The sequence below is a fragment of the Pseudonaja textilis genome, chromosome 8, assembly GCF_049901715.1.
Source record: "Pseudonaja textilis isolate UNSWEBS1 chromosome 8, rPseTex1.2, whole genome shotgun sequence".
Lineage (NCBI taxonomy): Eukaryota > Metazoa > Chordata > Lepidosauria > Squamata > Elapidae > Pseudonaja > Pseudonaja textilis.
In genome coordinates, this window is record NC_141997.1 from 15480517 (window position 1) to 15508263 (window position 27747).

The following is a 27747-nucleotide window of genomic DNA, read 5'->3' on the forward strand; positions in this document are numbered from 1 at the left end:
TTACTAACATGGTTGTTAAGTGAATCTGGCTTCCCCATTTACTTTGCTTGTCAGAAAGTCACAAAAGGGAATCACATGATCTTGGTACACAGCAATTATTATAAATATGAACCATTGGCCAAGCATCTGAATTTTGATCATATGATCATGGGGATGCTACATCAGCCGTAAGTATGAAAAAGGGGCATGTCACTTTTTACAAAGTTAAATTGTAACAACGGTTATTAAATGAACTGTTGTAAGTCAAGGACTACCTGTACATGCACATATGGAGGTCTTTTTGTGTGTGCATATTATCACAAGCATAATCTACTAGCTGAGGATAGCAGAACTGATTTTTAGATAAATCCAAAAAAGGATTTATTATCATCCTGAATGTGGTGCTACAGATAATCACTGAGAAAAATTGACTTTCCCTTTTATAAAGCAGGAATGTCATACTTAAAATAGTTTTGCCTAAGATACTTCCAAATACTGAAGCCAAAAGATAAATATTATATATTTATGTATAAATAAACTTGTCGGCATCTATTTTACATAGGAAAGCTAAAAGTATGTTTGACCTGTCTTTCATCAATAACCTTTGCTTTTTACAATGCCTCTTGTAGCCAAATTCAGACACCATTTTTGTATTGTGTTTCTTAGTTTCATTTTTCTCAGCTATTATAGTAGCTCTTTTGTATTTTTTAGCTGCTATAGTGTTGCATTTGTAATAACTTTTTAGCAATTGGTAGCCAGACTGTATTATTAAAAATAATATTCTTTATTCTTGAAATAATGTTCTATTGCATTCATTTTATTACAAAGATTTTTATGTTGCTCCAGTCATTTTGATTCCAAGCAGTTTGCAAGAAGCAAAATACAGATACTATAATCATAACAAAATAAACAAAATATCAAAAGCATAATTCTATCACCATAAACCTCATAATGATTTAAAATATTATGTTCCATTGCAAATTTATTACATTAATCAAAATAGTATTGCTTTACAAGACCACCTTGAAAACAAGGTTGTTTACTAGTATGTTATGCAATGTAATAACAGTGTTAAGGGATTTAATCACATGTAAAATTTCCCAAGGTGGTTAAATGACATTATTGAGTAGGTTAATAGGCATTTTCTAGAAACTGTTTACAATTCCTATGTTAACATCACGGCGCTATAATTCAAACATAGTAAGATAAGTAATTGTTGTCAATTAAGCTTGCATTTAGAAAGTTTTTGATTCTTGTATGTCTTTGCTAATATCAGTCTGACTCTGATAATTTATGTAATGTTTTATATAGGAATTCATGCTGGATTTTTTTTTCATTTAAAATCCCTGAATATTCTGCTATAATAATTTGCTATAATGGGCAGGTAACTGTTCTATCATCTGAAATTATTAATATCTTTTTGAAGAGAATGGCTTATAAATTCATACATAAGTGGAATAGAAGATGAGTTTGCCCTTTTTAGCCTTTATATATTTACCTCAGGGAAGATTGTGTCCTTTGTTTCTGGACTTATAAATTTTATCTACCTGTTCAAGAAAACAGGATATATGTCCAATAATCACTAACTTAAATTTTATGTTTGACATAATAATTTTCAAAAAGCAACTGTATTAAAGGGCTTTTACTATCTGTGAGTTAAAACATAATTGGTATGATCAGGGGTGAGATGCTGCCATATAACAACCGGTTCAGTGCGCACATGCTTTGCACATGTGTGTGTGTGAACAATACAAAAATCCTTACTTGCTATGTTACTTTGGGGGAGTAACACAGATGAGGAGCAGCAATCCATTCTTCCACCCTAATCAGCTGAGGCGATAAAGGTCAATAAAGCACAGGGGCAGCCAGGCGATCCCACATGATCTTCGGAGCTAGTGATTTGCCCGAACTGGTCCGAACAGGCAGAATTCCACCCCTGGATATGAGTTTAAAATCTAAAAACAAAACAAACTCTGCTGCTTTAGAGGGAAAATGAAGTGTAAAAAGCAATAATACCATGTTCTCAGCTACTAAATGATCTATATAGAATTTGTAAGCACTTTAGAAAATCTAGTAGTTTTGTATTATTCTTTCTTTCAAATTTGTAAAGAAGTTCATATATAAAAGTTCATATATAAATGTATTTAAGGTAGATAAGCTAACAGATATATTTTTTTTAAACAAGTTTTATTGATTTTACAAACAAACAAACAAGACAAAACATCATTAAACATTAAAACATAAAACCTCTTTCCATTGTAGATCCTTACAAGGCAGGTAACATATTGCTTTATATCACATACTTATAATTTATCCCATTTCCATATAAACACGTAAATTCCCTTTACCAAATTCCACATTGTTTCTCTTTAATCATTATGCAATCATATTTCCTTTCTGATTTATCTGCTATCCAGTCATCAACTTTATATTTCCCTCTGGCTTGTTTATAATTATTCTCATCTAGTCTTCTTCCGAGATTTTATTATTTAACTTTTAATTAAACACACACACATAAAACACAGACATAAAAAACATAAAACTTTCTTTAGAAAGTAACTTGGCCCCAGATTACCTCTTTTTGTATGGACTCAGTTGTATTCACGCTTTTCTTATATACCATTACCCATCTTATTTACCATTCTATATCTATTATATAACTCCTCTCCACTTTTGCCTCATCTTAATTCTGTTTTATATATTTAATCTTGCTTTTTTTAAAAAAAATATTTTTATATCTTTTGTCCGTTTCTCCATTTACATCTGTCTCATTTCCAGTTTAAAAAAGAATAGTTTCCCCTGGAATCACTAATCGGAGTATGATGCCTTTCTATCATTCCCCTAAGTTAAAATTTAAAATAACACCTAAATCCTAGTCAGATTCTGCTTAGTACATTCTACTATTTCAAAAACCAATACTACAATAATAAATCCATAACAATCAACACATCAATCCATTAAACTCTATATTCAAACTAATATTTTAAACATTCCCTTTAGTATTTTATTAAAACTTATTATCATTCATTATTAAACCTTTTAAAGTTATACCTTGATATTTTAGCCTTTTATTAGATCTTAAAAAGTTCTGGTTATCTACTTATAATACCACTATTACAATACTCATGTGTACTTTGCAGAATACCCCCCTTTTTAAAAAAAAAAACCCATATATTACCCATTATCCCTGAAAAAAATTTCTTTATCTCCATCTTGTCTTATATCTTTGAAACTTTTTTCCCCCTTTTCCCTTTCCTTCTTAGCCCGCCTAAACTTTTTACCCCCTCCTCTCAAAACCTCTTGTCTTCTTAATTTCCCTTTCTGCATTCCTCTTTCCTTTTGCTTTCTAGCATTCTGTTGTTTTTGCATCTTCTTTTTCTCTTTCATAAATATTTTTTTATTTCTTAAGTCCTTCCTTTTCGCTCCTCTCTTTCTCCTTTCTTTCTTAGTCACACCGTTTAGTTCATTAAAAATGGCTTCTTCTTCCTCAATTTCTTCAAGCTGTTGTTTAATTTGCTGACACATAGCAAGCGCCATATCTAGGAAACAAAGGGCTTCTCCCATAACATCTTTGCCTTCTTTCTTTGTTTTTAGATATTGTTTTTTTAGTTCATCAAGAGATAGAGCCATTTTAAACTGTTTCTTCTTCTCTTTCTGTATCCTCTTCTTAAACCAATCAGTTATTTCAAGGCTTAAAACAGTTCCCAAACGTCCCAAACTCCCACAGTCATCAGACAGTCCAGGCAGAGTAAAAGCTTCTTCTTTTTACAGTTTCTCTTCTAGGGGTGAAGTCAAATTAGGGAAAGAAAATTCTCTTTATCTTCAAGGCATCTCCTCCAGCAAAGTCTTAGAGTAAAAATTGATTTTCTCAAGCCTCTCCTTTCCCACGTATAACAAAGGAGTTTAGGTTTTACCTTCTACCAAAAGGCTGGTTTCCCTTTTCCATTTGTTAATTCCATAAGGGAGGGAGAGTAACTTCCCCTGTTCGTCACTTTTCTTCGCAGCTAAAAACATCAATTGGGAACAATAGCTTCCAAGTCATTACTTTCCCAGGTGATAAATATATCCTTAAGGTCCCAGTTCGACCAAGAAAAAACTTTCTTTAAAAAAAAAAAGAAAACTCCTTCTCCCTCCTGCGCATTCTTCATTATCCAATTGCCGGCTTCTTTATGGTGGCCATAAAAGACCACCGCTGCACCGTCTTGAGAAAAGGGGGTTATTGCCGGCTGGGGGGGGGGTTCTGCAATGCCCCTCACCCCCGTCCGGATCCCCCCTCTCTTCAGCTGCCCCAAAGGGCAGCCTTAGCCTCCAAATCCGTCAGGATCGGAGGCACCAAGGCGGCTAGCACAGCAGGAATCGCAGAGAAGGCGAATCCCTGCTGTTAGCAAAGCCGACAACCGGAAGTCTCAAGCTAACAGATATTTTAAATATGAAGTTGGGAGTTGCTAAATGTAAGAACTGAAAACAATGGAAGTAACAGGTATGCAGACAAATACCTTTTTTTAACATTACCGAGTATAAGATGTGAGTTTGTGTACTCATCTCATGTGACAGAGAACTCAGGTGCTATGCTGCAAATGCAATATTGTTGCATCCAACCATTACAATTTAGACATAAATGAAAATGCTTTTTTCCCACCCAATAATCAAGCAATTATATGAATTTCTATCCCATACTAAAATGCTAAAAATGATGCATATATTTCGAGTGTGCAGATGCTGGAATATGGGATGGGATATTGTCTGCTATAAGCAAAGAATGTACAAGACTGATCCTTTCCCCACTTTGCTGTATGGTATTAAAACCATAGCTGGAAATAGGAAGAGGGTAGAAATCATTAAATGCAATGTGAATGGAATACTTCAGAAATGTGGGTACTAAAATATAAATAAGTAAAATGAGTGTGTTCTATGTGTATTGCATATAAAGTGGATGACCATTGAGTATTTTGAATATATTAGAATGAAGATCAAATCATAATAAAATTATAAAATAAAATCATATATGAAGAGTAAGAGGAAAGGGATAGATGAAAAAGATGCTGTTGTGAACTTTAGATCCTCAGAAGAAAAGCAGCAAATTCAAGAAATAAAATACAAATTTTAATTGTTCTATAGGTGCTGAGAAAAGTATGAAAAGCTATAGTAAATGGTATTGATGCAAATGAGGTCTAGGTAGATTTCTTTCCCTCTTATTTCCTGAGATTTCTTTCCCTCGTATTTCTTGAGTTCAGGGAAGTTCTTTGAGTATTTTCACCAATATCATTAATTGGTTTTGGCCAGGATCTGATCTAATGAATCTACTCTGAGTTACTACATCATCTTAAACTGTATATTCACTGTAATAAAAAGTATTATGTCATTGAAGTGACTTTAAATAACAACAAAGGAAAACATTTCTAAAATACATCACTAGAATACATTGTGTACAGTACTTATTTACCATTGTGCAAATACTCCCTTTGAAGATTTCTCAGCAGTTATATTAACACAGGAACTTTTGTTGCTAACAATAAGACTGATTTGACAGAACTATTCAAATGATGAATATTCCTATGATCAAACCTAAACAATAAAACAGAGAATGATCATGCTCTTTGAAGGCAATGGCTATTATAGTCTTAAACATCTTGAGAGTATCCGGTGATAGTTCATAAGGTAGAAGGGCTGCTTCAGAGAGTCCAGCCCTTGTTACAGACGTGGGCTGCTGCAGGTTCAGACCAGTTCATCCGAGCCCTTTGTTCCGATTCTGTGCGGTTTGGAGAACCAGCAAATTGCACCACCAGCTGGCCCTGGCCTTCTCTGTTTTCAGGCCATTTTTGGCTATAAAAACAGCCTGAAAAAGGTTCCAAAAATGGCCTGAAAATGGCCGAAAATGGATGACGGCGGGGCCAGCTAGTGATGGGATTAGCTCCAACTGGCTGAATCCTACCTGTTCCTTTGAGGAGAGTGGCTGGGAATCGGGGCTGGGTGTGATGAGTGACATGCCACACCTACCCAGCCAGAGGAACGGTTGTTAAAAAAAATTGCAGCTCACCTGTTAATATTCACATTACAGAAAAGAGCATTAAATAGCCTTGATTTAAGTAAAAGTGAATCAAAGAGCAGTAAATAGCCTTTTACCTTGATTTAAGTAGAAATGAATCAGCTAGCAGAATTGATGTGGCTACCTGTTTATCCTCTTGCTTTTTAAACAGTGACATTAAGAACTTTGTGTCAGTGACGCTCAAGCAATATAACCCTTATCAGTTGATTTTTTTTTACCTTTATCAGTTGATTTAGGTTAATCTTTTCTTCTTATAGTATATATGTTTCATTATGAAATGTAACCAATTTTTATTTATATACTATATTTATATATCTCATTGACTTTTCTTTTCTTTCTGATTTTCAGGGACAGGCACTTTTGGGAGAGTTCACCTGGTGAGAGAGAAGGCTGCTAAATGCTACTTTGCATTGAAAGTAATGAGCATTCCAGATGTTATTCGGTTAAAACAAGAACAACATGTACACAATGAGAAATCTGTTTTGAAAGAAGTGAATCATCCATTTCTGATCAGATTGTAAGCTTCATCTTCTTAGTTCAATCACAATCAGTTGTCGCAGTCAAAATCTTTGAGTGACAAATTTGCACTTTCTAAATTCCACTTCTATAAATTTTGAATGGAAACCAAGAATGATTTACCTTGAGTAGACTTTTGTGACAGTTGACACTACAGTTATTCCTTTTTTAGATAAGGAATGACTACATGAATGAAAGTTCATGTTTTCAATAAATAGCATTACTCCCATTTTGAATATGTTCTCACAAATATAGCAGTTTTATTTGAATTGGCACTTTTCTTCATTAGAAGGAAATAATGGAGAGATACTTATAAGCTTCAGGGAAAAATGGTTACACATTCAGTGTTTTAATAAAGTATTTGCTGATAAGTGCATTGTGTTACAGTGCACAAAATACAATTCCCTCTGTTTGAAACTACAGGAAATCTGTTTCTGTATATGGCTCATTACTTTTTTAAAAATATCTTGTGGTAATGGGTGGAGTAATGAACACTACCGGAAATGTCAGAATTTCACAAGTTAAACTATAAACAGAGGAGTTATAAGTACATATTGCAAAAGTAATTTCAACATAACAAGATTATATCCTGATAAGATGAAACTGACAAAAAGAACAAAGGATAGCAAGCTCAGTTAAAAATGCAGTTCTTGCCTACCAGTAATGACTCTGAGAAATAAACATGTAAAACTGATGGCAGAATTAATTTTGTACAGGTTATATTTCTGACTCCTCAACCATTTTTTTTTCAAATTGTTCAAGTATTTATCAATTCATTGTTAAGAAGTGAATGAAGAGAAAAATAGAAGTACACTGGGATAATAAATTTACTGGACTATTTCCAGCGATAGTTTTATGCTAATGCAGGAGCTGGCAAGCTGTGGCTTTTTGGATCTTGTCATTTATGGTGATTAACTGTGTTGATCCAATGCTGAAACTTGGACTTAAAAATTTCTAAAACCTATGTGGCTACTGCTCCTGTCTACTCAGTTGTTTGTCCATATCTTTAGGCAAAACAAACCTTAAGTTTTTTGTGTTGAATATTTTCTGAAATAGGTAATATTTTAAAGATGGAAACAAAAGGGAATGATAGCAAAAACAGCTGCAAATATCCTCTTCTGTTATTGTTGTTTCCTTCCTTAATAAATATTCAATGGGATCTTCCGAAGGACAGCTTTGTATAAACAACAACTATGGAAGATATTTAAATTGAGCCAAACCCCAAATCTCAAAATGGTCTAGGATATTCTGAATATTCTATACCAATATTTTCATAGTAGAGAATGGACTTTATTTTTCTGCCAGAACATTTCATTTTTAATTGTTTCAATTGCATAATTGTGGAATTGGGAAATCCTGCATCAAAAGTAAAAGCAAAAATAATACAAAAAAATCAGAAACAAAAATTTAAAACATGTAACAAGTTTATAAAAACACATTACAAAGATAAAATAAAATAGATATGGAAATCATGTGTTTGAACTTGGTAACATTCTTGTATGGATAACTTGCTTTCCTAGAAAAATATATGGTGTTACATTCCTGCTAAGATTATTTAAAAAGTAATAACATTTTAATGTGATGGATCTGTCCTCAATGGAAGAGTTGGACACTGATCCTTATGATTATTTTTACTACATCTTGTGAAACTGAACTTCAGGGTTCTTTTTGCCTTCAGCTGAAGCTCTTATTCAGAGCTTCATATATTTAAATGTTTGTAAAGCATATTTTTTACTTATTTGTTTAACCGGGTTCTCTTTATCTAGTCTTATGACGTGTGGAAAAGAAATCATATTTTGGGTCAAATTTATGCAGCAATATTGAACATTCAAAGGGTTCACAAACTTTTAAACAACACTATAAATATACAGAGAATATTTATATTAAATATTAATACAAGTGGAGAAATTCATGTACTTTAGTTCATCTATGTCCTCGGTTTGGGAATTGTATCATTTATGGAAAGTTTTGACCCACTCAGCAACTTTGTATTTCATTTAACTCTTCTTTTGTTGTCTGGTAATTGTACTTCAACCTTGATGCAGAATCACAGAGACTTGGTGAATTAAGAATCTATCTTTTTAAATTAATCTTTAAAAATTGCAGTGATTATGTTTCTGTACTTGGCTTCTGTCAGCTGGTGCTCCATTCAAAATCCAAGAAAGAAATGCTTAGACTCCATTAATTAGAGAAAAGATATCTTTTACTGGAAATCAAGTGGTAGCAACAAAAGAATTCTGAATCTGAGAAAATGGGTGCGTAAATCACATATACAAAGTAATGGCAACGTTCCCATCCCCAATAGTTCAATTGGCTCATCCAATTAAAAGTTGTGTATACCATCATGTGGGCATCTCCAAGTGGTGATGAGGTCTCTGTCCGTTGTCCCTGACATATTTTGATAAAGAGTTGCATCTGCGCATAGCATAGGATAGAAGTCTAAGCAAGAATCTACGCCCCCAGCTTATACAGTTCTGTTTTGTAACACCTCCAGCTCACTTCCCATAACCATATCCTCCCCCTCCCCCCGTTACTTATGACAGCCAAAAGAAAGGAGAAAATCTTGAAGGCTGACAGTTTCAGACTTCTTTGCTCCTTTGCCTGTAAGTGTGTAGAACTCCTTTTCAAGACCAAGCTGAAATGTTTCTGTCAACATTTAGTCACGAGAAAACCCGGTGGTTTTATTAGAGGCCCTGAAATAAAAAAAAGTATTTTAAGATTTCTAAGCCTCAGCAGTATTAGATCTTAATTGAAATTAGGCAGTAGTAAACACTCAGTTTGAATCTTACAAATTCTAAGTCTTTAAATAATTGTTGTCTTTTTACTAATATGTTGAATTGTTTAAAATTTCTGAAAAACTAAATGTGTTTTTATTATTCCAGATATTGGACTAATCACGATGAACGATTTCTATATATGTTGATGGAATATGTACCAGGAGGTGAACTTTTTAGCTATCTACGCAATATGGGACGCTTTAATAACGGCACTGGACTATTTTACTCTGCAGAGATAATTTGTGCAATAGAATACCTCCATTCAAAAGAAATTGTTTACAGAGACTTAAAACCAGAAAATATTTTATTAGACAAAGAGGGGCATATCAAACTCACAGACTTTGGCTTTGCTAAAAAGCTTGTTGATAGGTAAGTTATTTGATGCTGACCTTGACTTCTTTACAGGGCAATATGGGGAAATGGGTAGAGAAAATGATTTTTTTCATCAGACTTATAGCATTGAACATACAGTGATTTGTACTGTTTGTTTCAACCTTCCTAATTGAAGATTCCTAGCACACATTAATTAATTGATTATATGCTGTCAAGTCAATATCATCTCTTAACCTGATCCTTCAACTATTCCAATGCTACACCTATCCTCTGTAACAGTCCCATCTACCCAGCTACTCGTAATCCTCTTCTTTTGTTTACTGTAATACATACATAATTAAAAATATTCAAGTAATATTTTTCCAAGTGCAGATGCACAAAAAGAAGAAAGCTGTACTAGCTTAAAAGTGTAATAAACTAAATTATATCAAAGCTTTAAATTTATTTCAATGACCTTAGAAAATTTTAATCATACATCAACATTTTAATGTTGTAACAAAATATTGTAAAGAAAGCCAAACATCAATGAAGGCAGACCATTCCATAATAAGGTCATTCAATTAATTAATTTAGAAATCTTTGAATATTGATTTTTGAGAAATTTTAAAAAATATATTTACTATAATTGAATAAGAGTTTTTTTCTTCAATTAAAATAAATACATTCAAATTGAGTTACTTTTAATTTATGTTAAAGCTAATTTGTATGAGAATTATATAATAATGCTGTGACAACTGATGGGCTGAAATCTTATTTCACAATTTCTTTAATGATTTATTTTCCTACTTTTCAGCTTTATTCTCAGTGTGCTTAAGAATTTACTCCAAATTTATCTAGTGTTTGAACTTCCATGTTTTGATATCCAAGTTTAATTTAGCTTCATTGGCACAAACAGACACTTGCCATTTACAAAAAAGAATCAGTTTATTTAAATACTAAAAATTCTCTCGTCCCCACCCTCACTCTCAAAGGAGAATGCTTAGTTAAGTGATCTAATTACATAGTTCAGAGTGCTTGAGAAAAATTCCAGTGTGAAAAGGGGATTAATAATATTAAGTCAGTTCAGTACATACAGAAATTCTTTGTACAAGTATTTCAAACCATCTGAATGCTGAATAAACATTTTACTTGTCATAATGGTAAAGCAGATTTAAAAATAAGGCTATGGATCACACAGTGGACAATTTTTTACACAGAACAAAATATTCTTGTGGGCAAATTAATGTTTTTGTATCAGTTTTACCTTCTAGCTAGATAAAGAGTTGTGAAGGCATTTATTTCATTCCTCAGCACAATTGTGTTTAGAAGCATTGTAACAGTATATATACTCTTATGTTGCATTAAACAGTATAATTTGCTGGTTTACTCAAGTGAAGATTCTATGGCTATAGCTTAAAATTAGCGGAGACAGATTATTATACGTCTGTAGTTCAATTTTGGTTATACTGCTTCTTTTTTATTGAATTTTATTTTCATTTTTTCTTTATTTTCTTTATTTTACAGTGTAACCTTTGTCCAATAAATGTTGTTGCTAAACAGTAAGTTGCTTAGCTTTATGTGGAAGAATCTTGTTCTAAAGCAGTGTTTTTGAAATCTGGAAACTTTTAAGATGCACTGGCTAGAGAATTTGGGGAAATGAAGTCCACATATTTTAAAGTTGCTATGTTTGAGAAATGTCTATGGAGATTCTAGTCATCCAGGTCATGATTGTCCCAAAGGTGCTTTTTCAAGAGGCAACTGGACTTTCTTGTTTTTCTTTGAAGATGTTTTGCTCCTCATCCAAGAAGCTTCTTCAGCTCTGACTGGATGGTGGGGAATGGAAGAACATACTCCTTGCAGACAGCTGATCCTTTGCATTCTTTTAGAGAATCACTAAGGTCACCTGGAGGTTTATCTGTGTCATCAGGGTCACCTGAGTGGTGTAAATGGGTGTGGAACCTTCTTGTAACTGTTGAAAGGTCTGTGTTATAGACTGGAGATTGATGATGCCGTATCACTCCCCCTCAGTTGAGAAAGGGCTGTTCAATTTTGACATAGCTGGTCTCTTTGACCCCTCTTTCAACCAACTGTCCTCTCTCTCCAAAATGTGGACTTTACTGTCTTCAAAAGATTGACCTTTGTCTTTTAAATGCAGATGGACTGCTGAATCTAGTCCAAATGGGTTTGTTCTCCACATGTTGTACCATGCATTTATGAAGTTATTTCAATGAATACAAATGAGCAGCTGTCTGCAAGGAATATAAATCTGTCCTTCCTCTACCATCCAGTCAGAGCTGAAGAAGCATCTTGGATGAGAAGCAAAATGTCTTCAAAGGAAAACAAGAAAGTCCAGTTGCCTCGTGAAAAAGCACCTTTGGGATTTTTGTGAAACACTTTTCTAAGCACATATAATATAATTAAAGATTCAAAATTCTATTCATCTGATATGTAGACTTTCCTGAAACTGTCATGGTAGGGAAGAAGCAACTGCTACAAGATAGCCCCTTGGGTGACAGGACCAACCTCATCCCAGACCATATATGTGCCATGCTGGATCTCTGCCTGACCTTTACCTATTTTAAATACAGTGAAGGTTTCTACAGACAAAATTGTGGCCAATCTCTATATGGAAGAAGTAGAAACCAAAGTCCTAAACTCCTTCAGAGAAATTTCACCCACTCATTGATATAGTGGGCCTTCGTCAAATCCCCGAAAGGACCCAGTAGGAGCTCCTCCATAACAGATAAGAAAGCTGTCGTTTCATACTTTGCAGAATTATCTGAAAAGCTCAGGAAGGTCTTCAGCCAACACAACTTATCTGCACATTTATCGGACAGTGGGAAAGAACAGGGTCCATTCAGGAGTCTGGGGGAGACTTGGTCCTGCATCCGATGCAGAGATGGGGCCAGGACCATCTGGGAGTTGTGTGCTGACTCCGGAGCCTCCAGAGTCTGGCAGAGGAACAAGGGGAGCCTGTTCCCAGTGCATGTGTTCACAGAGCTGCTAGAAGGCAAGAGCCGCTAAGACAAAAGGCGCTATTCTGGAGTAAGGCTTGGAGGTGATTGCCCCTCCACCAAGGTATAAAGGAAGTGCAAAGGTGGAGAAACTTTTGCAGGAAGCAAAGTTGTTCGCTTTGTTCATATTAAACCTGGAAGCTCTATGTGGACTTTGTACTTTGGTTGGTTTTTTACAGTTAATTTGGCACTTTAGTTGTTGGCAGCAATTCAAAGGATACAAAAGGTGGGTGCTTGTTTCGAGAGACTGAGACTCATTACAGCTGGGAATGAACATAATTCCCAGCATTGAAATAAAAAAAGAGTTGTTTGGACTAACCATGTGCTTAATTACGGTCTCAGGAAACTTTGGTCAGAATAAAGAATACACGAAGGCAGAAGCTTTTCCACTGCAAGAATAAAACACCCAGACACAAAGCAATGTGGTACATATAGTGCAATGCAGTAAGACATATGCATTGGCAAAACAAAACAACCACTTCATAAATGCATAGCACCATATAGGAGAACTAACCCATCAAGAAAAGATTCAGCAGGCCATTTGCATTTAAAAGACAAAGGCCATTGTTTTGAAGTCAGCAAAGACCACATTTTGGACAGAGATGACCACTGGTTTGAAGGTCAAGGAGTCCAGCTATGTCAAAATTGAACAGCCCTCTCTCAACAGAGGGGGGGGGGATACCATATCATCTATCCAGTCTATAACACAGCACTTTCAGTAGTTTGAAGAAGGCTCTACACTACTCAGGTAATCCTGAGGACACAGATAAATCTCCAAGTGGCCTCAATGACTCTAAAAGAATTGCAAATGACCAACTGTCTGCAAGGAATATAAATCCTTCCATTCAGTCAGAGCTGAAGAAGCTTCTTGGATGAGAAGCAAAATGTCTTCAAAGAAAAACAGGAAAGTCCAGTTGCCTTTTGAAAAAAACACTTTTAAGGCAACTCCTATGAAACTTATCAAATTTGGCACTCAACTCATTTTGATGTGAATATTTTATCCCGGTTACTCATCATTTGTTTGGTACACATAAGCTAGAACATATAAGTGTTAGGTACCTTGTGACTTACTACATTATTCCTTATGGGAAAAATTGTTTGGTATTCATCATTTTTTATACTCTTCGCACCTCTCAAAACCAATTAGCAATGAGTACCAACATACCACTGTAATTAAATAGCTTGTTTCACATTAGCATAAGGTAAACTTTTCTGAAATAACTTCCCCTCTGTCTTTAACTTTCAGCAACATACAGCCATATGAAACCTGGTTCTGTACTATAGAATTAACTCCAGGATTCTCTGAAATATACATGAATGTTTCAGCATATCAAATTATATGAAAAGTGTACCTGGGTGGTAGGAAATGTTAAAATGATTACTATATTTGTGCCAGTTAGCCAAGTTACACTATACATATAGTTATACACACACACACACACACATACACACACACACTTATTTAATGTGGATAGAGTACGATCTTAGGAACATAAAGAATGACAAGTTATGGTTCTAACAATCATAATTTTTGATTCACTAACAGCCATAGAAGAAATTCTGGATTTCATATCCAGTCATTGTGTAGGTTGTGAAGTTGTCGGTAGGAGAATAGAATAGACTTAACAGCATTAACAGTTTTCCACAGGGATACATTTACCAAAATGTTTTTAAATTTTTTTTACATCCAATTTTGTGTTTGTTTTATATGACCAAGTTTACATTCCATGAGTATTAACAGTATTGCATAGTATCATTTATAGGGAGATTTGTTGTAATTCAGATTATATAAAGGAGAAATCCTTGCGTGACAAGAGAATAACAAATAGTTTCTGACTGTATTCTTTATTATGAGATCAAAGTCTCTAAATTATCTTCCAATGCATTCTTACCCTGTGTTAATGGCTGTTCTGCAAAGTTATCTGAAGTGTTCATTCTCCCTAAATAGTCACTGCAGATTTCTGTAATTGTCCTGAGGAGTGGAAGAGAATAAAGTGGGAATGTAAATGACTAAAGAGCACTTTGTGCTTGATTCAGGCTGTTGACATCCTAAAGCATCCATCTATGTTTGTTTTTAAAGGATATGAATAACCAGTGTTTAAAGACTTTCTATTAGGTTTATGGAATGCCATCCAGATAATGTCCTCCAGGTTATGAATGACTTGACAAACCTGGTCTCTGTCTCTGTCTCTCTCTGTCTCTCTCTCTCTCTCTCCCTCCCTCTGCAGGATGAATCATCACTTGCCTATATGACTTTTTCAGCTGCCTGGCATACTACAATTTTAATTATATGCATAGTTTCTTGGGTATACATTCTATTGAACAGAAAGACTATCTTCTAAGTGACCAAGCCTAAGATTGCTCTGTAAATTATTTACATGTGACTGAGAGACTTAGGATTGTTGGTTGAAACACAGACTCAAATCCAACATAACATATAAAAGGCTTATAATATATGCAAAAAGTATGAGTCTTCCTTCACAATTGTCTTCGTCTTTCATCTGTTCATATTGCCACTATCTTGTGGAAGACATTTTTTTCTGTGAGATATTAAGATAAACAAGGATAGAATTAAAAAGCACAAAGACAACATCATGGGAAGTGTGTACGTGTATACAATTATATAGTGATTAAAGTATTGCATGAGAATTGGGCAGACCTAGATTCAAGTTCACCATCAGCCACAGAAATTCCCTTGGTAAATCTGATCACTCTGTCACCCAAATCCATCTGTTCTGGTGAAGATAAAATGGTGATTGAGCTGTTTTGCTTTGTTTTTCTAGAGAAAAGGTAGAATATAAATCTTATAAAATATTACTGAGAAATATTTCAAATAGAATGTGAATGACAAATATGAATTAGCAGCAGATTATACTTCCCAGTCCTATATGGATTGCTAAAAGAAAAGGAAATAAAAAGGTAGAATTGATTAATATATTCTGTAACTTAATTGCCAGTCTCCCTAATCTCCCAAAATGTCCACCCTAATCTCCCAGTAGATCAATATTTCATCCATCCTATTCTTTTTGAATAAATCAGGTGAATGAAAAGAGCACTGCTTTTCTTCCATAGATGGTGTAATTCAAAGTGAACATATATGGTTGCAGTTCTTCCTGATTTCTTGACAGTAGATGCGATAGAACTCCACATGGATGAGATGCAAAAAACTACAAATATGCTAGTGGAGGAAATTTTGCTAGTGAGAGGAAACATTATTTCATGCACACAGTATACAAAATTGAAATTTACAGTGTGATGAACTTGGGAGGTTCCCTTTATTTTTAAATGGGCAAGTCATAATTAAAATACTGTAGGAATTGATTGGCTACATTAGGCTCAAATGAAAACAGGTCATACTTCCAAATGACTAAGATACCACTAAAAAAAATGTATTCCTTACTGAACGATCCTAAAAAATAGTCTAGACAATGTGAAGACAGATGCCTGTTGCCTGGAAACTTGCAAAATCTAAGCAAAAAGTATTTCTATTTTTGTAGTCAGAAAAATTGAACAAGAGAAAATAAAGTATGACGATAGTTGCAACAGTAACATAAACCTGCACTGATAAAGTCTATACAGAAGATATATTTGCATTTATTTGAAGTCAGCTTTAATCTAGAATAAATTATTTAAGCATGGAATGCTGAAATCCCTGATTAAATAATAACAGGCATTGCTCATAGGTTTTTAAAATCATTGATTACTTCTTCAGTGTGATTACTTTTGTAATACAGCATTTTTGCGTAAGGAATACAGATTTGTTATATACCTATAACTGTTGGTTTTTATTTTATTATGGAGCCTTATAGAATTTATTTATAATAATATTTGTTGTATTGCATTTTGCTTTTCTTTAGGACGTGGACACTCTGTGGAACACCAGAATATCTTGCACCAGAAGTCATACAAAGTAAAGGTCATGGAAGGGCAGTAGACTGGTGGGCCCTGGGCATTCTGATATTTGAGATGTTATCTGGGTAAGGAAATCTGCAATTAAGAAAATGCAAGTGTCTGAAATATTAATCTTATATTGTATGTAAAAGCAGTTTTGCACAGAATAAACTTGTATTTGATATCAAATACAATAAATATGCCAAATTTAACATTGTATGACAAGAAGATCCCAGGTTTTTTTTCCCCCTCCCCTCCCAGTCAAGCTATTATATATAAAATCCAGCAAACCTCATTCTCTTAAACATTAATGAAGTTATCTAGCCTGGTAATGAAATATCTACAAGAAAACAATGAAGCTCAGAAAATTACCAAGAAAGCAACAATATTATACATTGCAATACATAAATATAGTTAATGAACAATGTATTTAGGATTGGACCCAGTTCCAGGGGAATTTTTCTTAAATATATAAGGTACTCAGTATATTAAGATAATCTTATATGTTGTGTTTCTGATTTTGTATTTATCAAATAACAAAATATTGTTATATTTTGTTATAGCTTGTTTTGCCTGTTGGGTTGAGAATGCTGCCAATTTAGTTTCCAGCATTTTAGTTGGGTTTTTTTCCCTATGGGTCCACATAGGGGAGAAATGGATTGTTATATGATTCTAGCTATACATTTAATCCATTAACCGGTAGCATTCTCAGAGTAATATGTAGATGATCTCCTTGCTTTATTGAAGCATTGTGAGAATTAAGACTTACAACATATTTCCAAAATATCCAGATACTTAGTTTGGATTTGGAACGGAATGTTTTTTCTTGTTACAGTTTCTTGACAATGACACGAAATAGATTACTTCCACACTATCTTTGAAAGAAGATGTAGGAAAATGCACTTTATCTTATCGGTTTCGAGTTAATGGAATTTAAAATTATTCTTGTAGAAGAAAGTATCTTTTACAATTGAATCAATTCTATCACAAAGCAACAAGCACATAAAATCAAGGCATTATTGTAGGAACTTTATAAAAGCTTGAGGGTTATGGTGCTTTGCAGCATCTCCTTATGTATGATTTTAAAATGTTTTGGTTTATTTTAAAGTAGTATTTATAAGCTCTCTCAAATCTAATTAGGTTTCACAGAAGCATATACACTGTTAAAATGAATAACTATAAAATATTTGTACATATTTCAAGTTCTTCAAGCATAGTTTTGTTTAAAACTCTGCTATAAACATGCATTTTAATTTATGGTAGTCAGTAGCTTGGTAACTTTGCATATATCTTTAGATGTCATGTATATAATTCACAGCTTGCCACATGGCCATTGAACATTGTAGCATGAGACAAGAGCTGAAAATGGAATCTTTTGATTTGCTGGTTGTGAAGGCAGTCCGACTACAACATCTGTCATTCATTGATTGCCAGAGTTAATTTGGCTGCTATGACTAGCTAATTTGGTCTATTCTTTTTCTCTTAGGATAGGTGGCTATGTGGATGGCTATATCCTTCCTCTTTATATGTCCCTCTAAAATTCAGTGGTGCCATTTTCCTAATTTAGATCATTAGTCCCATCTTCATATAATATAGCTTTTATTTTGGCCTCACAAGTGATCCTAGTTAATTTAAATTATCCAATAATTTACAGTTAAACATTTCATAGATAATTGCATACATCGCATACAATACAATGTGATATTTTGTTGAGGGAAAGTATTATAAATGTAAAACAGGAGAAACAGAATGCACCATAATTATATACTATATAGCTTTTGACCCACTGCTTTTTTTTTCTTAAAAGCTGCAGTGAAAATGCTATTTAATCAATTGTTTAAATGAGATGTAGTTAATTATCAAATATGTATTAAGAATGTTTATTATGTCACTGCAGAATAGCAAAATATATTCTTTGCAATAAATTTCAATTGTAGTATTTATCGATTTTTGTGAATATTCACTGCTTCATTCATGGTATTTCCCTTCAATAATGTATATTCCAGGCTATTAGTTAGGAATTTTAAATGTAGAACTGTGCCCTATACTTAATGTAATAACAAGGGAGACATAAGTGATTAAAATGCTGTTAAATTCAAGGATTTACTTCAATCCATCCAGAAATATATTCAATAAATATTAATAATAATTGCTACCAAATGGTTTTAGTGTTAACTATACCTTTCATGTAAAGTTTCCTGTAAGATGGCAGAAACAAAACTGACTGAGATGTGTTCTTGTATTACTTAAATGCTTCCTCAATAAGCATTTATATAAAACTCTTGTGCAGAAAACAGAGGCACCCAGGCAATTTTATTTTAATGAATTTTAACAAATGCTCTTGTGTTTGTATATATTATACTATTCTTATCTACATATACAAATATTGCCTGTATAATGTATCAAAATAATTTTGACAAATCAACTTCTAGACCTTGTCACATCCAAAAATACACTAATATATTTAAGGTGTTTTTGTTTTCTGCACAAGAGTAGGTGTACCCATGTTTGAAGTCATTGAAATCAGAATACTATTTTCCATATTGTTGTAAAAGAAATTTTGCACCTAATGAGATTTTACTGTAGTTTATTGTATTGTGGTATGTTTCTAGCTACATTTCCATACATTCAAAAACAACTGTCTGACATTGATGCTTTTTTAAACAGATTTCCCCCATTTTTTGATGACAACCCATTTGGAATATATCAGAAGATTCTAGCTGGTAAAATAGATTTCCCCAGGCACCTGGATTTATATGTAAAGTAAGTGAGCTTAAAAATGACTTCATTTTAACTTCTATTTCATAATTATTTTTAAAGTGGGAATGAACAACACTATGCAGGGTTCATATAGCCACCAATCCTCTCTCCACTCAGATTGCATTGCTAAATTTAGCATTCAACCTTGAAACATAAAGTGTTTTCAATTAAAAAAAATACCAATAATAGCAGAGTTGATTATATGAAAGGCTTATTTCAGCAGTTTGCAATTAGATGCTATTTCAATTTCCCCCAAACCTGACAATCATGGCCTCAGCTCGTCAGGTGACCCCTCCTTATTATTATCACATGTCCTACAACCAAGGGGCAGGGGGAAAATTTGTCTTCCTGTTTGATCTGTGAAGGTTTTTTTTTAAGCTGCTCATATTTTAAAGTGTCAGGTTTATGACAAATCAGTATATTGAGAATTACATTATTTAAGTTTTGGGTTAATTCACAAATTTTGTCCTGCAGTGTATTATGATCTTAATTTATTGCAGAAGGCGTACACATTGTGGACTGCAGAAACATTAAAGTTTCTTACTACCACTAGCCTTCTTAGTTTTTACATACTTTTACATACAAAACTGCCATAGATCTATTTATTATTTATCATATAGTACATTAGAATCATACTCCTATTAAAAAGCACAAGAGATAAAAATATAAAATATGAAATGTAAAAACTAAACCATAGTCATAGTCTGACCTGTCACAACAAAATTCCAAACCAGATCCTTTACAATAAATAGAAAACAGAAGTGCTTATCTTTGTACCAACATCATGGATTCTTCCACTTCAGCTAACTCAGCAGTCCTCAACATTTCTGGCTTGGTGGCCCAGTGGGAAGGGGGGAGGGGAGATAGTTCCATGTGAGTGGCAGGTGCACGTATAGCTCCATTTACACAAGCCCAAGTACCCATCGCTCGTGTGGCCTGGTTCTGAACTGACCATGGCCCAGTAGAAGGGACCCCTGACTGATTTTCCTTAAATATTTCCTTAAATATGTTTGCATATCCAAGAAGAAGAAGATAGGCTCAAGATCTAGATGGATCTTGACAGACTAGAACACTGGACTGTATCTAACAAAATGAAATTCAATGTAGAGAAAAGTAAAGTCCTACACTTAGGCAAGAAAAACCAAAAGGACACATATAGACTGGGTGAAACCAGGCTCAATAGCAGTAACTGTGAGAGGGATCTTGGAGTCTTAGTGGACAACCAGCTAAGTATGAGGCAGCAGTGTGCAGCAGCAGCCAAAAAAACTAATGCAATCCTAAGTTGCATTAACAAAGGCATACAATCAAGATCAAGGGAAGTACTAATACCACTCTATAAAGCCTCATAAGACCATACCTAGAGTACTGCATCCAGTTTTGTTCACCACATTATAAAAAAGGTGTTGAGACTCTAGAAAAAGTACAGAGAAGAGCAACCAGGATGATTAGGGGACTGGAGACTAAGGCATATGAAGAACGGTTACAAGAACTGGGCTTGACTAGTCTAGTGAAGAGAAGGATCAGGGGAGACATAATAGCAGTCTTCCAATATTTGAGGGGCTGCCACAGAGAGGAAGGGGTCAAGCTATTTCTAAAGCACCTGTAGGCCAGACAAGGAATAATGGATGGAAACTGAACAAGGAGAGATTCAACCTGGAAATAAGGTGAAACTTTCTGACAGTGAGAACAGTCAACCAATGGAACAGCTTGCCCTTGGAAGTTGTGGGAACACCATCAGTTGAGACTTTCAAGAAGAGATTGGACTGCCATTTATCAGAAATGGTGTAGGGTCTTCCGCTTGGGTGGAGGGGTTGGACTAGATGACCTATAAGGTCCCTTCCAACTCTGATTATCTGTTATCTCTTAAAATCTATGTCAGAACTTGCATTCCAAGTATTCCATGATAAATATCTATTTGCTTCATCAGCAGTTCTGGCAGAAAAGTTTTATGTATACAATGAAGAGCTTCAAAGCATGTACTCCAAGTTTTTGGGAGGATGTTAGTAATTCTAAGGTTTGGAAAAAATGTTTTGAGCGGTTTTTTACTCAAAGCAAATCAGCCGTCTAAACGATATATAAGGCTCTGTAGAGCTGAGCATACATCTTTCCGATTCTAAACAAAACAATAAGCCCTGGATAAATTAGGGTGGTTTTGTCAATCATATGTTCCCTTTAATTAAAATTTTAATTAAATTTTCAAGACACCAGAGCTAGTTGTCCTGTTTTTGTGCTAGTTTTGCGATAGACAAAACAAATTAGTTGGCCTCCCTCATCCAATTTGTTCTAAATGAACTACAGCTCTTATGATTTCTAACAAAGATTTTATTTGGCTTTTAGCCAGACAGTTGATTTTGAACATCAATGCCCAGAATTTTCAGTCAGGAGGGCTTTGGAGGTTGTTGATTGAATTTAGAAAAATCTAGGCCCAACATATGTAGAAAACAGCAAATTGGGAAGTATATCTGACATAAAGTTTCACATAGGTTGAACCACAACGTCTAAGGCAGGAGTGGGCAACTAACAGCTCTTTTATGACCTGTGGATTTCAACTCCCAAATTCCTGAGCTGGCTCATGCTGGCTCAAGAATTCTGGGAGTTGAAGTCCACAGGTTGTAAAAAGGCCATAGCTACCCACCCGGGTCTAAAGTCCAAAAGCTTATGTGTATTCCCTGTCGTTTTCAAATGGAGCTCAATGTCAGTTCATAGCTTCACCTGATAATATGTCACAGCCGTCTAAAAGAAGATGATATACTGCTAGTGATGTCTCACAATGAGAATCAGCGCAGGCAATTTGTTTATGGAGTATTCTATAGAAATGTGTTGCATACAGAAACAAAGTAAATTAAATCTTGGAAACTAAGGCAGGCAAAAGTGTATATATTTCAGGTATTGGTGTTAATATGGAGAGGAACACGTTCAGAGTAATAGCTTGTAAATATTCCATTTTAATTGAAGAATCAGATTTTCATTAGGCCTAATTTTCATATTGAAATTCACATGCTTAATGAGGAGGGATTTTACATTTTACATAACAATTAATGAATTGCAAAAAAAAAAAAAGGACATCTCAACCATGTTCTGGAGTAGTTGTAACTGATACATTTTTGGTTATTTTAAGACATTTTGGTACAGGTTGTTCAAGGTACAAATTTAAAAGGTGTGGAATTCCAAGATTTATTTTTTACCAGTTGTGAGAAAATTTCTCACTAGGAATAAAATTCTTAGGCAGAATTATTTGTACTGTTTCCAGAGGTTTCTAGATGAACAACTTTGCATGCATAAAAAGGTTGCCTTACTGAAGGGCCCCTACCAAAGTGTGAGTTTTTTCAATTAAGCAGCTTTCTCAAGATTATACTTGTTTTCCTAAACTGTGAAGGACATGGTTAGCAACTAGCTTAATTGCTTTAAGAACTTTGCAGTTGTTTGGAACTATAAAAAGCCCTTTGGGGATGTTTGTGCAGTTCCAGTTAATATACAGAACTTGAAAGAAAAGATCCTGAAAATTTGAAGGTAGAATTGATTAATCTGTTTTTTAAAAAACAGAAATAATCTGGTTTAAAAAAAAGAAAAAAGAAATCCTGAAAGCAAAACCAGACTTTTTTTGGGGGGTGGGGTTTAACTTTAAGCAAAAGTTTCCAGTATTGGAAACATTCTATAGGTATAATTTCTTCAGTGAAAAGATAACGTGTATTTTTTACACGTTAAATACGCGATAGAATTTTAAAAAAAAATCTTTCCTTATTTGTCTAGGGATCTTATTAAAAAGCTTCTTGTGGTTGACAGAACAAGACGACTAGGAAACATGAAGGTATGTTTTAATTAAGAATCTTCCATTCTCTCAGTTAAGGAAATGTTTCTATACTCAAGAACAAATTTCAAATTAAGAAGACACGATGTGGGAGGAGGATCATGTTTTCATTATAGTAAAACTACAAACCTCTGAACCAGTGAATCACTGTTTTGTATTTGATGAGCATCTAACAATGTGATGTTTTCACTTTAAATATAAATTGAAATAAGTTTTCAAATTTTCATAGGACAGAGATATTTAGCAACCTGCATATGGTGACCTTGGAATGGAATTTCTAGTCAGTTTTTTCCCCCTTCTTTTCTTCAAGTAATTTTTAAAATGTATATACATAGGCAATCTGAAAAATTACATTTTAATATTAGTATGAATACTGTTGGTTACAGCCATGTAAGCCCTTTCCATTAAGCCTTGATTCTTATATTCAGATACTAATAAAACATGGCACAAAATAATTGCAAACTTAATTGACATACTAGAGGTGTGCTCCACTGCAGTATAGTAATAGATTGGTGGAATTTTTACAAAGCACAAAAGCTTGCAAATCCCCCTTTGTATAAGCAATACGAAAGTCATATTAGCTCATTATTCTTTATCTAAAGAGATTAGAGAATGTGTAAACCTGTAAATCTTAAGGACAGAGTTATGTCCCGCAGTATCTTTACATTTGGTTCTTGACCCAAGAAAATTTCAAGTAGATAAAGTCACCTAATGTGATTTATATGAAATAGTGAATTCATTGTGAAAGCTAACATAGAAACCATTTCTAAATACAAAATTGGGACAGATAGATGAAGAACTATATTCTCTATGTGTAAGATAGTACTTTAGCTTTAACAGTGACACCTAAAATTGGTATGTGGTCAGTGTCAAAGGGCCTGTTTTATTTGAGATCCACGATTTCTGCTAAAAAGGGATCAAAATTGCCAAGATAGTAGACAAACCATTGTGAAGCAAGCCTGTTCCTTTTGACTACACTTGCAGTGTTGATGTGTATACAAAGTGGGTGGGATACTTGCTTCACAACATTCTATTTTCCATTTTGATAATGTTGCTATTTATACTGTCTACAGAAGTTCCTGGAAATCCAGTATTTTTTTTCAGTACCAGAAAAATTGGTCAACTAGAACAGTGTGCATTAGATATATGTCTTCAGATTACTTGTGGTAGAAATCAGTGTCTATTTCAGTATATAGACTTCATGCCATATTTTTTAGGAACTTGTATTAAATAAACTTTTGTTTTCCAAAGAATGGAGCTGATGATGTGAAGAGACACCGATGGTTCAGGTCTATAGACTGGGATGCTGTACCACAGAGGAAATTAAAGGTGAAGTACCATATTCTGTTTGGGAAGATATACATTCAAGAAATATTTACTGTATTGAATTATTATGGAGGAGTTTGTATTTAAATACCTATGTGAAAGACCTAATGTGGTCTTTTTCTATCTCATGCTTGAAGATAAAATGTTTACATAGGTGCCATTCTGATGTCCCATGTACATTTGCACTTCATGTGCAGGGAATAGCCATAAGGCATAGCTTCCAAACTAGCCATTCATGGTTGAATAATTTGTCCAATGCAGGATGGAGACTATTTTAGAGTATTGCTACACCTGGAATTAGAATACCATGAATCATAGTTTCATTCTGTAATTTTCTGCAGCTGGAAAAAACATGTGCATATTGCATATAGATGATATATTTAATTACTAAACTACAGATAGATGGAAGAAGCCAAAAGAAGATTGCAATCACTATGTGGCACATCACTACTTAACTATTTCATGATTAATGACAACATGCAGTTGAAGTCAAATAATTACTTTGCCTAATGATGGTCAGCAAGTCCAAACTGGTATGGTATATAAAATTATGTAGACTTCTAATAGGATCAAGGGGTTTGACCTTCCTCCAGGTACCAATAAAAGTCATCCATAAGAACAAACAGTTCCATCTCACACTTGGACTGGAAGAGATCAAAATCTACGGTTCTAAAATTCCTGGAAGAAACAACAATATTCTTAGATAACTTAAACTTGTCCCAGATGTTATTGACAGCTACTATGCCATAGAATCTCAAAAAAAAGGATAAAATATAAATTTTAAGACTCAACTTCACATAAGGTTATATTTATTTACACAAAAGTTATGTGATTGTTTCATTCAGCCTCCTATAGTGCCGAAAGTATCAAATGATGGCGATACATCTAATTTTGAAGCTTACCCTGAAGATGACTGGAACAAAATACCACCAGTACCTCCAAAAGATTTAGAAATTTTCAAAAACTTCTAAGTGTGTGATACATCAAATTATTAAGGTATTAGAAACTTGTCTTCCCAAAGCACCATATTTATAAACCAGTGTATTTACAGTCTTAATGTTAAAAGCTTTATGTTGTTGCATGTAGTTAATGTATAAGTCACACATTGATATTTTAAAATTAAAAAGAGAAGGAAATGCCTTAAGACTCCATTACTGCCTTTTAATAAAAATAAAATATAAATACAATTCTCTGTAATTATTTTGGCTACTGTGAAGACTAGATAGATTTATTTTATAGACATAATTGCAACTATTAGATGGCTTTTATTTTGCATTTTTCATTGTATAAAAGTAAGTATAACTCTTTGCACATGGTAATTAAGGACTTAAAATCTTATTTTCTGAACTTCAATGAAAAAAGTTAAATATTTACGACAATGGAATACCAGTTTATTGAATATTTATTTTTATCTGTTTGCTAGAAATTGAAAGAAGATTGGTGTGATAGGTGAAAACTGGAAAAGAAGAACAGAAAATACTTCCAAAAAATCTTGAAAATGAATATGACCGCATTATGCATATAATTTTTTTTTAAAAAAAGACATGTTAAAAGTTGAAAAAATAGATACTATTCAGTAGTATAGAATTGGCATTCATTCAGTTAAAAAGATACTGAAGCAGAAGAAAATATAGGGTTTCTAAATTTGAATTTAGTTTTGTTGACCCCAAATTTTATTTGCATACTTATTTCATACCCTAGTTGTATAAGTTGATACTAAAATTGTCCTGTAAAGCACAAGTTAGTGTATATTTATATAATGAAATCAGTAAATCTAAAGCACAGAAACTGTGCAGAAATGTAAATTTTTGTATTTTACAGAGTCTATGGTTTTTATTCTTAAATGTTTTCCAAGATGCTGCCTAGAAGTAAAACAAATCTTGAAATGATATATGTTTCAGCATCTTTATACATTTTATAATTCTTTGTAAAAAGAAATATACACATAGGTTTCGAGAGAATGGTAAAATTTCCAGTGCTCTACACCTCCAGCCATACATCTTGAAAGCTGCAAAATAAAAACCTTGCACAACTTATTGTATGATTTCTCCTTTCAGTATGCATTATATTTTCTTTTAAAATTATGTTAAAATGACATAGCTATTTATCTTAATTCTTCAATATTACATACAATACAAAACAAGTGTTAATGGGATTAGGGTCTATTACCTTTTCAGGTACCTGAACATCATCAAAACCAAGATCCTTATCTAAATACAGATTTAGACAGGCATGTCCATTATTAAATGTTGCAAATTATACTAGATAAAACAATTTAAGAGCCACAGTTGAATGTACAATGTTACCTGGCATTTGATATGTTCTTTATATAATTAGGTTTAACTCAGCATTCAACTTAGTGTATCTTACCTTTTCTTTGCCCTCAGATATCTATATTGGTACCTGCCAAGCATCCTGCCCCATTTAACATATTAAAATTCTTTTCATTATATGCCTGTATATAAACCCATCAATAATTGCTCTTTTTATTTAAGCAACTTTATCCAAAACTGCAGAAAATGAGTGAGAAGTGGCAAGCAAAATAAGTTAAAGGCATGAGTTAAAATAAAATAAAATCTAAATTTATATTACATAGAGAAGAAACTGTTATGCTTTAAAGCAAAGTCTAAATTCCAAGACAATATTTATACCCAAGATATGGGACCCTTTGGTTGCATGTATACTCTACTTCTGTAGCCATTTTTAGATTATAAAAATGGGCTGGAGGGTGGCAGCCCAGTATTTTATTTGGAAGTTTAACTACTTGCTCATTTATGAGGAAGTTGTTATAGAAGTATGTCTCAAAAATTCAAAGAAGACTTTTGTGTCAAAGTTCTTCTAACCTCTGTATGATCACATGAAATTTTAGGGCATGAACATCTGTGAATTTTTCTGAAATGGGATATTCTACATTTTAAAGCTCTATAAGTGAGAATAACTCATGCCATTTGTTGTTGTGTTAGGGGAAAAAAACAAAATGTAGATATAAACTGCAGAGTAAGAGTATGAGATATTAATATTAAGCTAAGGATTGTTGATTTGCATGGTCCAATGCTAATAGTAGTATTAGGGCTTGAGGTTTCCCAGCTTCCATATGATCTACTTGTGTACGGATAGAAATCATTTAATATCCTTATTACACTAGTTACTCTTCTTTCCTTGCTTGATAACACATTGGTAGAAGCCAAAACTCTTCAAAAACTTTAGCTGCCACTTTTTGTGGACACTATGTTTTTAAAGTGCACTGTAAAAAATACAAGGAATAAGAAATGTAATCATTTGGTAATGATTGGTAGTTCCCATTTAGGACAGCCTTGT

General features: G+C 33.7%; 1 protein-coding gene across 1 annotated transcript in view; it reads left to right on the forward strand.

Annotated features, from left to right (window-relative positions):
• Window positions 1–26465, forward strand: part of PRKX (protein kinase cAMP-dependent X-linked catalytic subunit) — a 44004-nt gene extending 17539 nt beyond the window's left edge. The window contains exons 2-9 of the mRNA XM_026707471.2: window positions 6374–6542; window positions 9424–9687; window positions 16502–16621; window positions 19203–19298; window positions 23046–23103; window positions 24355–24432; window positions 25275–25425; window positions 25853–26465. Coding sequence (XP_026563256.1) covers window positions 6374–6542; window positions 9424–9687; window positions 16502–16621; window positions 19203–19298; window positions 23046–23103; window positions 24355–24432; window positions 25275–25400 — 911 coding nt within the window. The 3' untranslated portion in view covers window positions 25401–25425; window positions 25853–26465. The remainder of the gene's footprint in view (window positions 1–6373; window positions 6543–9423; window positions 9688–16501; window positions 16622–19202; window positions 19299–23045; window positions 23104–24354; window positions 24433–25274; window positions 25426–25852) is intronic.
• Window positions 26466–27747: the final 1282 nt, after the last annotated feature.